General features: G+C 42.1%; 1 protein-coding gene across 1 annotated transcript in view; it reads left to right on the top strand.

Annotated features, from left to right (window-relative positions):
• Grin2a (glutamate ionotropic receptor NMDA type subunit 2A) overlaps positions 1-9901 on the top strand; it is a 440150-nt gene extending 430249 nt beyond the window's left edge. The window contains exons 13-14 of the mRNA XM_031362288.1: positions 2184-2422; positions 7312-9901. Of these exons, the coding sequence (XP_031218148.1) occupies positions 2184-2422; positions 7312-9108 (2036 nt within the window). The 3' untranslated portion in view covers positions 9109-9901. The remainder of the gene's footprint in view (positions 1-2183; positions 2423-7311) is intronic.
• Positions 9902-16624: the final 6723 nt, after the last annotated feature.

Here is a 16624-nt window from a genome sequence, read left to right as displayed (position 1 = left end):
AACAAAATGAATTATTATAGGTCATTAGGGAATTGCTAATTGCAGTGACCAGGTACTATGATCAGCCTATGAGAAGAGCAAACATCTTGCATAAACACTGACAACCTTGACAACTACTGTAAGGAGGCAGAATGTGGAACAGTCCTGTCAGTTTGGAAGACAGTTTTGCAGTTTTCTAAAAAGGAGTTAGAACTCTTCACACCAAAATCTCCACTAATCAATGATTGTAGAGGCTTTGTTCATAATGGTGCAAATGTGGGAATAACCAACACCAACATCAGTAGGTGAACAGATAAACAAAGCGTATCCAGAGTGTGGAATTCAGTAATGCAGAGAAATGAGCTCTGAATCCAGAAGAGACATGCAAGTGCTACAAATGCATATTATCTAGTGAAAGAAGCCAGTCAGAAAAGGCCACACACTGTGGATTTCTAATTATGTGACATTGTGAAAACACCTGAGACCAGTAGTTGCCAAAGTTTGGGAAGAGTTAGAGGAATAAATAGTTAAAAAATAAGGTAAGATGGGGGAGTTAATATTTAAAGCAATAGTAGATGAAGTTTTTATTTTTAATATTAAACTCTATATGTGCACATATGAAGTCAATCCACATGTGTGGACATGTGAGGAGAACTTTCAGGATTCTGTTCTCTTCCCACCATGTGGCTCTCAGGACTTGAACTCAGGGCAGCAGGCTTGCCAGCCAATGTTCTCCCTGGCTGAGCCATCTCACTCGCTCTAGGTGAGATTTTTTTCCCAGAACTAAAGCTGAGCACTGTAGATAGGCAAGCCACACTGAGACTGAAGTTTAAATAAATAAAGCACTCCACATGTAGATTCTACACCAAAGTCAAATGGAATTCTCAGAAGTGATTTGGGAGAAAGTATAGATCGTGATACAAGCAAATGGCAGTGAGCAGACCGTTGACCAAACAGCAGCAGTTCCAATAGCAAGAAAACAGACCTTTATCCAAAGGAACTATCACTACCAACCTGCATTTGAAAGTGAGAATAAGCCAAAAGTCATAACACACTGATCCTGCAAAGCTTAAAACAAGACCTACTTGAGAACTACAATGATGATTACCTGCTTCAAAGGCGAGTCAACATAAATATTTTAAACTGCTTCTTCATTTCTCTTCAGATGCCTCCTGTTCAGATCAGATCTCTCTCTCTCTCTCTCTCTCTCTCTCTCTCTCTCTCTCTCTCTCTCTCTCTCTCTCACACACACACACACACACACACACACACACACACACACAATGGAATCATGATTTTCATTTAGCATATATGTCTTCTTTGATGATCAATGCTTTTGAGATAGAATTCTTAAGAGTCATTCATTGAGTAAATGCCAGTGCTTAGTGAACTGTAGATCATTGAGATCATGGAATTTTATACTAAATGGGCACGGGATAAAATCTCCAGAAGAAGCAGTGCTAGGCCTGCCTCCTTTTCACTTCCAGTGAAAAGCACACCTGTTTCTTTAGTTGTCTATTGAAGGGAGGAAGATGTTCACTTTGCAAGGGACCATTCAGAGCCAAGATATCTTTTCCAACAAATGTTTAACATCTTAAGTTCATTATTTGTGGGTGAATTTTTGGAATTGCTTGGGGTGTTCTAAGCATGAGAAAGAAGAAACTGATGTGTCTGAGGCCCATCATCTGCCAGGCGCTGCTCCGGGCATTTTCCCCAGGATGATCACAGGTAGTACAAGCTATTGTCTGAGACTCCGCTGGCCCTCACTACAACACTCTGAAGTATGGCCTCTTGCTGTACATACTCCATAGGCAGGCGAGATGGGACATCAGTACCACACAGCTAGTAAATGAGGGGACAGGAAGTTAAGTCTTGCCACTGCAGCATGCCTGTCCTGCATGAGCTTGGGTGGATGGAGGGCAAAGGATAGAATATAGAGAGAATGCAACCATGGTCAAAGCCATCCCAGGAACTGCCAAAATCACCGTGCTGTTAGTACCATCTAATTTAATCCTGGATATTATGGTGGCAGGAAAGTGTTATCTCCATCTACTGAGAGAAGGCCGAAGGCCAGCCAAATTCAGGAACTTACCTTAAGGTCACACAATTGTAAGTCACATACCTGTTCCCAACTCAGAGGTGTCTTCACCAAGGCATGTGCTCACTCGGGTCCTCACTGCCTGTGGCTGCTGTGTTCTATGCAGGTGAGATGGAGGAGCTGGAGACACTATGGCTTACAGGCATCTGCCACAATGAGAAGAATGAGGTGATGAGCAGCCAGCTGGACATCGATAACATGGCAGGCGTGTTCTACATGCTGGCTGCGGCTATGGCCCTCAGCCTCATCACGTTCATCTGGGAGCACCTCTTCTACTGGAAGTTGCGCTTCTGCTTCACAGGCGTATGTTCTGACCGGCCAGGGCTGCTCTTCTCCATCAGCAGGGTCAGTACCCCAAGAAGCTCCTTTCTAGTATGGTAGGAAAGTGTAGAACAACACAGGGCAGTTAAGAGAATCAGACACATCTTCATGACATATTTTATTATCTACCAATCATCTATAAATCACCTATATATCTCAGTCATCTACCTATTTATCTATAATCAATTTGTTTTTATCATCACTATCATCTATGTATCTATAATGTATCTATCACCTGTCAATCTATTAACCACCTATCACCATGTATCACTCTATTTGATATCTATTTACCATCATCTATATATCTATCATCTATCAGTGATCTGTCTTATCTATATCAATCATCTAGCTTCTACCTATATATATGCATACTTATCAGTCATCTATCATATATCGATCTACCTTCTATCTATTGCCATCTGTCAATCTATCAGTCTATTCAACAGCTCTCACTATGTATCTATCTGTCATCTATCTAATGTCTGCCATCCTGTCATCTGTCTTTCTATTGTCTATCTTTTTTTAAATTTATCTCCCTATTTCTTTCATCTTCTCACCTTAGTGGTTTTTACATTTTATATGCTGATATTTACTGGGGGGGATGAAATAATAAGCTTAAGTGAATGTGTGTATTGTTAGTCTTAGGAGAGTCTGAGAACTTTGGAGGTTCAGGAGGCACACATTAACCTAGTGAAGAGGATTTATTTTGCCCATTCAATTACACTTGACTTGGTTCTGTGCAAATACATATTTCCTAATTAGCTTGATGGCATCTAAACACACAGATTGCTTAAAAATAACAACATGCATGCATATAGCTAGGAATTTTGCCAAATTTAAACTAATTCCCCCAGCCAATTACTAAAGGCTTTTCATATACAAACAGTTCTGGGATTATGTTGAGCAAATGAACACTGTTGCATTTGCTTGTAAATCCAGCTTCCTTTTGGAATAGGCATCCAAGTTGGTAGGACCATCATTATAAGAAATAAACTGAACCCTACATGCCTTTCCAAGCACCTTATGAGTGGAAATGGAGAGGATTGGGTTTGTGTAGGAGAAGCTGTGTCCGTAGAATTTGAACTTTTCATGCCCTCAAGGGCAAAGGAGGGGGGCGGGTTCCAGACACTACTGATGCTGCATCCTGAAGGCTTCAGGGAGTCCAGAGGAGGAGGGTCTCTCCTTCCTACATTGGAACAGCCTGACAAGAGTGAATAGGAGGGCTCCATTATTTCCTGGTCTCTTTCCTGTACTAGGGAGAAAGCTGCCAGTTGAGGATTGCTAGGCATGGCAAGGTGCAGCTACTGTGAGGATAATGATCAAAGCCAAATTTGCTTTCTCTCCTGTCTCTATTCATTGTGAAACCTTTGATCCCACCCATTCTTTGGAGGAGGAAACTAGGGGCTTAAAGTTGGTCTTTTTTCTAAACTTTCATCTTATATTTCCCTGAAATCACAGGTTTCCTCACACTTTATCCACTAGGCCATAACTGACATACAACAGAGAAGGTGAGGAGAAAGCAGCTCTCATGGAACAATACTCATGCTTGTCTTCTGGCCTCCACACATGTGTGTGCATAGTTGTATGCACGTGAGTTGCATGCACTCACTCACACACATATATATGATCTTATACAGAGTAGGATCACATATATTAGTCAAGATCAGTATTTAGGTTTCTTTCTAAGGATGCTGATATGTGATGCTCTGAATTCTCCCAAGGCAGGTATCTGCTCCACAGATGATATATCTCCTCCTCAGTAGTTCTTTCAGGACACTGACGATGCATCTCACCAACAGAAAGCAGTCACCGTAAACACATGCAGCTTTCTTTGCAGACTCAGTGTCTCTGGAAAGATCTGGAGATACAACATGAATGCCAGCCTGAGACACATGTATCCCTAACACTGTCAAGGGAGATTTAAAAGCTCAGAAAGTATGTTTATTAAACATGGAAACCAAGCTTTTACAATGACTGACCCTTGTCTTATTTTTATGACTTTCACAAATGCATCTTCTAGTCTGTGGGATGGTCTTAACATTAGTTTTCTCTTTAAAGTGTTCCTCCCCCAACACACAGCATTTATGTTTTTTTTTTAAATGCTTATTTCCAGTCAAAAACCCACCTTGATTGTCTCTTAAAGTGTGAGCAATAAGACTCAGTAAAAGAGAAAACAAGGGGATGGCAGCTATTGATGCCTTCCCACTATGTTCCAAGGTGAAGCGCTTAATCACAGAATGAAGGATGCTTTTCACTAACATTAAGGCCAACAGAAGTCAGACATTAACACCATTGCAGGATAAGTGGACAAGAAAGGTTTAGAGCTCGAGTAAGAATGCTCTCAGGAGTCAGGCGCCTTGGGAAGCAAAGCAGGTTGACTAGAAGTTGTGTAACTCTCCAGGTACACTAAGAGGGTACATTACTTCTAAAACCTTGAAAGGTATTCGAAATCTGTGAGCAAGAGGGTGGGGAACACAAGTTAACTAACAGGAACCGGGGAAGTTCTAGCTGGGGGCTGTAGGGTTCCATAGGTGGGTTGGCTGGTCTACAAACCAGAAGGCAAATGTGATTTCTGGAACAAACTTTCTATAGCAATGATTAACACGCATTGCTTTGTGGCTTTGACAAGGTGGGCATCGTGAGTTTAAGCAGGTTTGAAATGAGAACAGACAAGGGCAGGTCCCAGCATGTCTACTCTACAATTATTAAGCACTGATGTGTGTGATTTCACCTTCCCTTTGTCTCCACCAGAAGACGATTTCCAGTTCACAGCTGGGAAAGTTGAAATTCATAGAGCCACAATAACTTAACCAAGATCACATTCAATGGTGTCTGATTCATTTTGTTATTCTGGAATATGTACTACTGCCTCTGGAAAATGGATCAGCCAGGTAGAGGAAGCTGTTGTGAAAACATGAGGTACAGATGGTCCTATTAAATCTCCTCCCTTCCTCGGCCACCCTGGGCAGATCAATTGCTGTGCTGAACAAGTTGAGGAGAGCCAGGAAGGAGAAGCCACAGCCTCTTCACCTCCATCGTCTCCTGCAGCACAGTCCAACTCTGACCCTGCTGTAGGCTTCCTCCAAACACAGCCAGCAGTTCAAGGTCATGAGGGAGCACAGTGAAGTCCTTAGGCTCCCCTAAGGGAGGAGAGATTTTTGAATAAGAGAAGAGAGGTCAAATTTCTATAGGCATAATCCAATTACTTCCATTAAGAGTGTTGCCAACATTTGCATATGGAAGGGAGGAGAAAGCCAGGGGGCCACAAATCCAAAGATTACTGATGGTCTATCTATGACAGCAGCATGAGCAGAGAGCTCCTCCTCTGATACCAAGAGAGCAGTGAGTTTTGAGTGAAAGAGAAAGCATATTTTTTTTTAACAAAAGAAAAGGACATGGAAGATGTAGAGACTTTGAGATGGCAGTAGTCATGTCTCGCTTTTCCAGTATTCTCTGATCTCCTTACTTCATGGATGGATGCTACACAATCTGCCCTATCAGTAGCAGTGAAAATCCAGTTCTAGCTGCATGCAATGAACAAGTAAGAAGCCTAAGATGATGGCTGTAGCACTGTAGATCATGAGTCACTCTCGCCCTTGGGGCCTTTATCTCACTGTGATTGGCTTCAGCCTTAGGCTAATATCTTCATATAAAGGCAAGACCTATAACATCTCTGACCTGAGTACCCTTACATAGACCAAATGCTTACTTACTTTTATTTTACTTTTTTAAAGGTGTTTGTTTTGTTTGGTTTGGTTTGGTTTTTGTTTTTTTGTTTTTTTGTTTTTTTTTTTTTTTGCTATTTTTTTATACAAGTTCTCACCATATAGCCCATTATGACTTTGAGGTCATAATCCTACTGTCTTAGCTTCCGAGCACTGAGATTTCAGGTCTGCATGAATTTGCATGGCTATCTTCCTTGAAACTACTCAATGTATCCAGGAAGGAAATATTTTCTGATTGGCTTCTTGTATAGGTCACATGCCTTGATTGATAGCTTTGGCACAATTACAGAGATCATTCTGGTAATTTTTGAAAATAATTAAAAATGGTGGTCCCTTTGTGGTGATTTTGTCAATAGCTAACCATCTGACATTTAAACTTCAAAGGTGATAAAACCTTCAATAAATTTATGAGCTGGATCTGGGTGCTGGGAATCCAATAAGTTATCCTTATATGCCACTATAAAGGCACAGGGGTGTTGATAGTTATACAAATATTGGTTGATACCACTTCTTAAACTTCATGTGTGGACTTTTTGCAAACGTATCAGGTTATCCTGGGACAGAGCAGTAGTATAGAACTGATTGCTGTATGGTTTTTTCTTGAGACATGGGAACAAATGTCCTGTTCACCCTAGGATAGGGTATCGATGACAGGGACAAAGAAATAATTCTACCCAATCTAATTTAGTGAACAAATGAGTTTATGACTTGGTAACAGCTATATCTTCAGAAGCCCACCTTGGCCTAGGAGACAAATGATGAAAGTTTCATTATCAGACCTTCCCGCTGACATGCAAGCAGCTCCAATTTCTGAGAGTCTCTCAGTTCTAATTGTCATGGAGTCTCCTCTCCTCACAAATTGTTACTGCTTGTATTTTCTGGGAGAAGAGTCTTGTGAATCATATAAGTTTCAGGAACTGTCTGAAATTTATGAGTTGTATTGACTTTCTGGCTCTTAATTGAATGTTTATGCTAGGTAAGTAGCTACACAATACTGGTGTATTACAACTCGACTTACTTATTGAATAATGTATGATTATCAGGATTTGGACTGAATTCTACCCTCTCTCTCTTTCTTTGACTCTTTCAAGAAATTCATGGTTCACCTTTGCAGGTAAAGTTCAGATGGGCAAGTGATTTCACACTAGTGTCTGCTGTTGATGTGTGTCTTGTTTTACTCCTTCACAGGGCATCTACAGTTGCATCCATGGGGTACACATTGAAGAAAAGAAGAAGTCTCCAGACTTCAATCTGACTGGGTCACAGAGCAACATGCTAAAGCTTCTTCGGTCAGCTAAGAACATCTCTAACATGTCCAACATGAACTCCTCGAGAACGGACTCCCCTAAAAGAGCCACTGACTTCATCCAAAGAGGGTCACTTATGGTGGACATGGTTTCGGACAAGGGAAATCTGATATACTCGGACAACAGGTCCTTTCAAGGGAAGGACAGTATATTTGGAGACAATATGAATGAACTCCAAACATTTGTGGCCAACAGGCACAAGGATAATCTCAGTAACTATGTGTTTCAAGGACAGCATCCTCTCACTCTTAATGAGTCCAACCCTAACACAGTGGAGGTGGCTGTCAGCACTGAATCCAAAGGGAACTCCCGACCCCGGCAGCTTTGGAAGAAATCCATGGAGTCTCTACGCCAGGATTCTCTGAACCAGAACCCAGTCTCCCAGAGGGACGAGAAGACTGCAGAGAATAGGACCCACTCCCTAAAGAGTCCTAGGTATCTTCCAGAAGAGGTAGCCCATTCTGATATTTCTGAAACCTCAAGCCGTGCCACATGCCACAGGGAGCCAGATAACAATAAGAACCACAAGACCAAGGATAACTTCAAAAGGTCAATGGCCTCTAAATACCCCAAGGACTGTAGTGAGGTTGAACGCACCTACATGAAAACCAAAGCAAGTTCTCCCAGGGATAAGATCTACACCATCGATGGTGAAAAGGAACCCAGCTTCCACTTAGATCCTCCACAGTTCATTGAAAACATAACCCTGCCTGAGAATGTGGGCTTCCCAGATACCTACCAAGATCACAATGAGAACTTTCGCAAGGGGGACTCCACGCTGCCCATGAACAGGAACCCACTACACAATGAAGATGGGCTTCCCAACAATGACCAGTATAAACTCTATGCCAAGCACTTTACCTTGAAAGACAAGGGTTCCCCACACAGTGAGGGCAGTGATCGGTACAGGCAGAACTCCACGCATTGCAGAAGCTGCCTTTCAAACCTGCCCACCTACTCAGGCCACTTTACCATGAGGTCTCCTTTCAAGTGTGATGCCTGTCTGCGGATGGGGAACCTCTATGACATTGATGAAGACCAGATGCTTCAGGAGACAGGTAACCCGGCTACTCGGGAGGAGTACCAGCAGGACTGGTCACAGAACAACGCTCTCCAGTTCCAGAAGAACAAGCTAAGGATTAACCGGCAGCACTCCTACGATAACATTCTCGACAAACCCAGGGAGATAGACCTTAGCAGGCCCTCCCGGAGCATAAGCCTCAAGGACAGGGAAAGGCTGCTGGAGGGCAACTTATATGGGAGCCTGTTCAGTGTCCCCTCGAGCAAACTCTTGGGGAACAAAAGCTCCCTTTTCCCCCAAGGTTTGGAGGACAGCAAGAGGAGCAAGTCTCTCTTGCCAGACCACACCTCTGATAATCCTTTCCTCCACACATATGGCGATGACCAACGCTTAGTTATTGGGAGATGTCCTTCGGACCCTTACAAACACTCATTGCCATCACAAGCAGTAAATGACAGCTATCTTCGGTCATCCTTGAGGTCAACAGCCTCATATTGCTCCAGGGACAGTCGGGGCCACAGTGATGTGTATATTTCAGAGCATGTTATGCCTTATGCTGCAAATAAGAATAACATGTACTCTACCCCCAGGGTTTTAAATTCCTGCAGCAATAGACGTGTGTACAAGAAAATGCCTAGTATTGAATCTGATGTCTAAGATTTTCCATCAGTGTTTATCTATAAGGAAACATATAGAATGGCCAACATTATAGAGGGTAAATGTTGGATGTCTGATAGCACCCTACTAGGAGTAAGAGGATATAGGGAGGTACTTTTTTGTTGGCTCTTTTGCACATGGCTCCATGCCATAATCTTCCACTCAAGGAATCTTATGAGGTATGTGCTGAGCACAGCACATACCAGATAGGTAAATTCTTAACCAAAACCAAATGAATAATACATGTGGGCAAGTCTCCCAGACATGGTAACTGGGTATGGCAGCAATAATGATGCATCATACGGCGATGGTTATATTGTGGTTGCCTATATTCCAAATTCCATGAAGATCAATCCACCATGTAACTTCCCCATCAGAAATGCCTCACAGTTTCTCTAATACAGAATAAGCAATATGGTATGCATGTAAGTCTGACACAGACACTAAGACAGTTAAGAATGCATCTGCACTGTAGTGAGATTAACATGTGCAAGGATTAAGAAGTTTGGCTTGTAACATTTCTCAGCTTTCTTGTTATGCCTTCCATTACAACCCTGGATCAGTCCCCGCAAACTCCAGGTTCTCCCCCCAAAGAATAGCAAATCAGTGTGTTTGTGGTACCTATGCTACTTTCATTGTAGTCTTCCCCCAACACACACCTGGAACAAATAGCCACCAGGGACTCTCAGGTGGAGAACTGTAAGAATCTCTTTGGATGTTAATGTGTGTGTATCTCTCACCCTCAGCTTCAATGGTCTTGTTTGGAGCTGCATAAACACTTTTATGTCTTCGATATCTAAGTGTGGATCTTCTGTCTATGACATAGTGGCTGTTGTAGTTTATCTTGAAGACTCTTATGTACGTAAGTTTGCATTCCTCCCTTCTGGTGATGACTCAGGGTTGTAAAGTATCTCTTACCCAATCCCTCCCAGAGTAATTGTAACATGCTCTGTCCCCAGACAGTCATGATGGTGTCTAATTAGCTATGTGTTGTATTTCTAGAGTTGTTAATGTGGTGGCATGTGCCAGCAGCCATGTGTAGTCTGTAAGAAGTATAATGCCATCTGTGTGCCCAAGGCTAGCATAATTACATTTATGTCCCTTAATTTTAAGAAACTCTATTAGACACTTATTTCTATACAAACCTCCTCAAATCAAAAGCCTTCAGACATCAGCCACTTGTATATCTCCCCTGCCCCCAGCACCCTCCCAGTTGTGGGTAAACTCAGTAAAATAAGGGATTTCTCTCCTCTGAAATGTGCACCTCCCTGGAGGTGAATCTCTTGCCCAGCACCAACAGAAACCTATGGGTCTTCAAAGCCTTTGTCATTCCTGAGCTGCCTGCATTGTCATATTCTTGGCCCACTAAGCCTGCGCGTATACGATAGAACAGATAGTCATTAGTTTAAGAAAAAATTGGAACCAGTGAGGGGAATATTCATGCATGGAAAATTTCTTAGCATATAATTTTTACCACATTTTAAGACTTAAAAGGTAGTTATGATACTTTATTATACAAGGACATATCACAGAAGCAAAATAATATGAATTAAACATTTTATATGGTTCTTTTCTAGCATTTAGTATATTTCAAATGCACTACTGTCCTTGAACTAGCCTGGCTAGCTGACCATGGTATTTTGCATGAGACTTTAGTCAGTTGGGTAACTCCCATGAAGGATTCTAACCATTTCTTGTTTTTCCTCTTACTGATTCTTGGGTTGGGTTCTTGGAGAAAGGGATACATGACAGGTTGAAATTTCATCCCATTTCTTTTCCTCATGCCGTTCTGTTTTGTAGGTGGAATTGCCTGTAGTTGAGTCGGGAAGGGTCTATCAGAGCTTGGGGCTGCTTCAGACAGAGCTAGCAGTGGAAAAGTTCAATTGACCTACAGTGTCCTATAATGACAAAAAGAGATGCAATAGACTGGAGGGCCAGTGGTGGAGTGGCATAGTGGGTGGCATCTCTCCTCCTGTGCTCCTTCAGAGCACAGAGTGGGGCTGGGGCAGAGCTAGAAGGCTGGGGCGGAGCTAGAGGTCGAAAAGCTTTAAAGTCAGATTTTATCCCTTGGACAGAGGCATCTTTTCTTCCCAAGCCCCAGAGGTAGAGAAATGTGCATTAGAGAACCTAGAGCAGTCTCCCCGGTTGTTGATCTTAAATTTGGGCTTCAGTGCCTGTAGTGTCTTTTTAGCCCTTCACTTTGTTTCTCCATTGCATTCCAAACCTGTACTCCTCCTGCCAGGACCGCTAATGTGTCCTCCCAGAACTGACTTGTAAGCCTCCCTGGCATATAGAATCATGACTTGTCACAAATCCAGGAAGCATTCTGCTTTCCTGGATTTTCCTCACAGACCAGGGTGCTGTTGAGTGCCCACATTTTAGTGGGAGTACAGATGTCACTTCTATTGCTTCCTCAAACCCTTCTCTGGAAAAATCAGAGATCATTTCTGCTATTAACTCTGTTCAAAAGAAGTTAAAACGAGGCTTTTAGAAGAATCAGTCACATAATGGGAAAGGATACATTTGTTCTAACACCAAGATATTTACAAAAATAAGTCATGGTAGTTAGGGGCTTTATGGAAAACACTTGCTTTCCTTCCCCACCACACCCCTGCCACTACTAATGCACTGACTCTTGCATGTGATGATTTCAAAGAAGAAAATGAGGTGGTCAGGTTCCAAGTGAAAGGCAACCATGTGGGCTTGTTTGAAGGAAAGCCAAGTGAGTCCTTTCACAAACTGACTCAAGGAGTAGCAAATGGCACCTAAGGTAGGTGATGAGGACTGGACAGGAGGCCCTGGCCTGGGTATCCATTAGAGGATTCCTGTTCTAGACACAACCTCTGAGCTCTTAAACTCACAGACGCTAAGAAGCCAGTGTCTTTGAATCCAAAGGCCTGAACTTTCCCTGGATTGAGTCAGGGCAGCTGCCCTTGGCAGTTGTCTTGGCAGCTCTTGTTTTCCCCATTTTTGGAAAGGACCAGAGTGGTCCTCAGATGTGATTACTTGAAGGCAAATAGCCATGCTTCTGTCCTTGCACCTGAGCTGATTTAAATACTCTTCATGAGAGAAGCTCCCAGAGCATGGTCTTCACTCTTCCAAGCCCCAGTTCTCTGGGGAACAGGTCCACCATCCTAATACCTGTAGGGTTTAGTATACTTCTGGTTTCAATGATGCAAGAAGGCAAGCTCCCAGGGATCTGTCTTCCTGTCAGCAAGACCTGCATGCGACTCAAGGGATGATAGTCTCAGTGGCTGCTCTGTCCTCAGCATGGGTGACTCTCTCCCACCATGCTCCGGGTTTTCTCCTCCCTGTCTCAAAAGATTCTCCAGAAGACTTAATACTTAGCTTTCTGGTGGAAGCATCAACATTTATCCAATTCAGCAAAAACTGTCAAACCAATTCACACTTAGGTTCTGGGCAGAGAAAAAGAAAATTACACCTTGTTTACAAATGAAATAGTTTATTTTAAATGGGACTTTAGCCAAGACAGTTAATTAGTCAAAAGATCCACAGTAATCACAAGTCTCGCGGTGTTTATTCCATTTGGTATGTCTACCGCTGATATGTATTTAATATTCTGCATCCTTCTCAGGAAATGACAAATGCCCTGAATTCTTTGCAAATAGAATTGCTAATGAAAAAGAAAAAGAAAGTTGGTGTTAATTAAATGATGATTAAAAATTTATCTCCCTTAAACCTAAAAAGTGAAGCTTTAATAATTGCTTATCATATAAATAAATACCTTGCACTGAAGTCCCTTGTGGTTTAAGACCTAAGTAAATACTGATTCAAGAAACTGAAATCTCTTTCAGAGGAGTTGAAGGTACCCAATAACATTCTGTCCATTCCTGTACTGTTTCTTCGTGTGGAACTGTTGTGTGGGAATCCTTCAGCAAAGGATAGAGGCTGTTTCAAGATGGAGCTGCTTGGCACTAAACGTGGCTATAATAGACTTACCTGGACTTCAAGAAATAGAATTTAAACAGGAGGAAGTCAAATTCATCAGCCCATATTTAATAGCAATTCAAGCTCTAAAGAAAAGAGCTCTAAGGCTGGAGAGATGGCTCAGTGGTTAAGAACACTGGCTGCTCTTCCAGAAGTCCTGAGTTCAATTCCCACAACCACATGGTAACTCACAACTGTCTGTAACTTTAGTTCCAGAGGATCTGGCACCTCACACAGATGCACATGCAGGCGAAGCATCAATGCACACAAAAATAATAAATCTTAAAAAAACAAAAGAAGAAAGAGAGACAGAAAAGAGACCTCCCTTCCAAAAGCATTGTTCATTTGCACTTGAGTCAAAAATTGGCCTGTCTGTGCCTCCTTCTTCCTTTGGTTAGATAGGATCAAAATATGCATTGAGAGTTTTGGGATCTCTACTTGAAAAGTTTTTCCAATGCAGAGTTGCCCTTTTTCAGTCAGCCATTTTCCTATGTACTGTGTTCATTCCTAATTGTCTCTGATGAGGTCAGCTTGTTACAGATCAGAGATGATTAAATGCACTTCTGTGAATACAGTTGCTTGTGTACACATGTATATATTATACACGCTTGATTTCTACAACTCACACTTAAGTGTATTATCCAAACAAACCTGTACATATTGTAAAGTTTACGTTAAAAATTAAATGATGGCAGTGGTGTGAACACACAGAAAAAAACATGCGGATTATTTTGATAGGAGGGTATTTATGTAGAGAAGGTATTATATTTTTTTAAATATCAACTCTAGGAAGGATGACAGGGCTCAGGGGGATTTGAGCACTGATGCTCTTTGTCCCCTTAAGGAACAAAATTATGGGGAGAAGTGTATGCAATATATGCTGCTTATGTTCACTTTGGAATATGATGCTGGTGTGGACTTATATGTGACTTGTGTAAACCCATCAAAAGACAGATTTTTCTATTTAAATTTCTTTTCTCTTTTGGCTCATTCTGTGCCTAGAAGTGCCATCAGCATAGAAGTTCAAGGTAACTGTTTGGAAGGGTCTTAGATTAAATGGATTTTGTGGAATTATACCAAGATTCTAGGAAAGGGGGATAAGGGAGGGTGACAAGGGACACCTTCTAAGGGACACCTTCTGTCTAAGATGAAGTCAGAAAGCACTGGATCTGGGGCTGGGACCCAAGACTCAGTTCTGATCCATTGCTTGGTACCCTTTCCCAGGTTGACATAAGTCTGGGTTTCGTTTAGTAAGACACCTGCCATGCATTCCTCTGGAGTAAGAGCTAGGGAAAGTCACAGAACTGACCTGGCTCTCATTGCCTCCTGCTCTTTGGAGATCCAGGAATGACTCTTTGAATTTGGTTTTTCTTTGAGCTCCATTGTAATCCCTCACTCTCTCAGGATCCCGAGGATGAGGGAGGGGATCTTTCTTCAGGGGTCTATCCTCTAGATAAGATCCGCAAAGGACATTGTTTAAAGCTTCAAACCAAAGATTAAAGAAAGCTGGCAGCCACCAGTGATTAATGCTGTGCTGTTGGACCTGTGACACCAATCTGCCCATAGGGAATGGACACTGTGACACTTTCCTTTAATGTCCAGTTTGGGACTGAGGGCATGCAAATGGACTAGAAAGTAGAACCTCTCTCTGTAAGCAGTCCCTGGGTTGAAAAGCAAATTCCAACATACAAAAGAGAAGCAAAAACTGTAAAACAAAAACAAATTAAATGTTGAAAATTAGAAACAGACAGTAATGATATTGTAAGGAGACCAAAAATTAGTTGATACTTCAATCAAACACTTTTGAAAAGTCCTTCTCTGAGTTTTAAGGAACTTTGGAAAATGCAGTTGGTGTCGCTGGAAATAGTCTTGACTTATTTGAACCTTCTGAGATGGTGAGGCAGAGTACAGGAGCAGCTAAGCAAAGGGGAAAATCTCATCCTTCCTTATTGTTTTGCATGAGTAGTCTTGGGTCTGGCTCCAACCAGCCCTGCATGGCTTACCAAAGCATGCCTCAAATGCTTCAAAGGGTTGAAATAATCCTTCAAAGGATTGGAAAATAGACTGTGATGTAAGAGAAAACGGGAAAAAAGAAGGAGGAGGAGGGAGAAAAGGAGAAGGAAGTGTATGGAAAGCTTTCCGGTTGGGTTATTTATGACTTTGTAAAAACATTTCATAGTTCAGGGTGTGGATGCATCAGGGGAGAGAGTAGGAAATGCACTTTGTAAAGTCCCAAGTGCCTACTGTTATGCGTGGCAAAAGGAAGTGTCAGGTTTGCTAGTGAAAACAGAGGGCAGGGATGTACAGAAGAGAAGGGAATCCGGTGTGTGTCTGGAAGGACAGAAGGATGTAGATGGTGTGGAAGATGTTCACACACAGTGTGTGCCAGTCTGTGCATATAAACTTTGTTGTAGTTTCTGCTTGTCACAAGCATGTACCATGATCAGCATCTGAATCTTGAAATACCCAACTATGTCTACTCTGGATGGAGTTTAGACTTTAAGTATGACTACCCCAGTTTTGAAGATAAGGGAACTGAGGCTAATGTTGTTCTAAGCCTCACCAGCAACAAGGACTAGCTGATAAATACTCATGTTAGACATACCTGAGTAATGTCTGCTCTCCTCCAGGGAGGTTAAACTGGAAGCAGAAAGAGATTTGCTAATTTGAGGTCCTCAGGATTTTCCCAAAGTGTCCTATGCAGGCTGTCTGGTTTGGGGAGTATCAAGAACTCCTGGGGACCTCTTGTCTGTTCACAGTCCCTTCCCAGGCTAGAACACTGTTCACGTCTTTCCCCGTCCCGGTGCTTGCACTCAGCATTAGCTTTTCATTTCTTTTTTTGTTTTGTTTTGTTTTTTCTTTTTCTTTTTTCTTTTTTGCTTTGGAAACTTATCTTCTCTAATTAGCATGTGCCTAATCTTAAATAACTCTTTCCCAATCTCCTTTCTTCTTTAACAGTTGGCATCAGGGCTAGTACCATAAACGTATGTATATAGTATGGTTTCACAGGTGTGTGGACACAGTCACACACATACATATGCACACACTGCCTTGTGGTCCTCAATCAAAGCTCTCTTAAACACCATGACCCCTTCCTTAACAGGATGCTATTTGCAAATTCACTGGTCCTCCTGTTCTTCTGCATTGGTTTATTTTTGCCAGGCAGGCAGAATGAAATTCAGAGGTAGGGCAGGGAATGGGGAATAGTTTTGCATAAATGATTGAGTGCTTTAGTGTCAGGGTGATTGAGGGCCAGCTATTAAAATGCTGTTGTTGTTGTTGTTGTTGTAGTTATTGTTTCATTTGTTAAATTGCCTTAGAGATGCACTCCTGGTCATTAGTATCAGGATAATTGTTGATGCACCAACATTTGTTAACTTTATCCCAAGGAAGAGTGTTGAACTGGGATGCTTCCATAGCACTTTCTAGGAGCAGAGAGTGGCGTGCTATCTAACATGTCACTCAGGTGATGCTCCAGAGCACACAAGTGTCATCTGTGTATCCCCTCCCACCCCTGTTCCAAACCATACTTCTTTTCTGGCATTTATGTTTACAGTGAGGTGGGACA

The sequence above is a fragment of the Mastomys coucha genome, unplaced genomic scaffold (assembly GCF_008632895.1).
Source record: "Mastomys coucha isolate ucsf_1 unplaced genomic scaffold, UCSF_Mcou_1 pScaffold12, whole genome shotgun sequence".
NCBI classification, from domain to species: Eukaryota; Metazoa; Chordata; class Mammalia; order Rodentia; family Muridae; genus Mastomys; species Mastomys coucha.
This window is presented reverse-complemented; position numbering and strand designations above follow the sequence as displayed.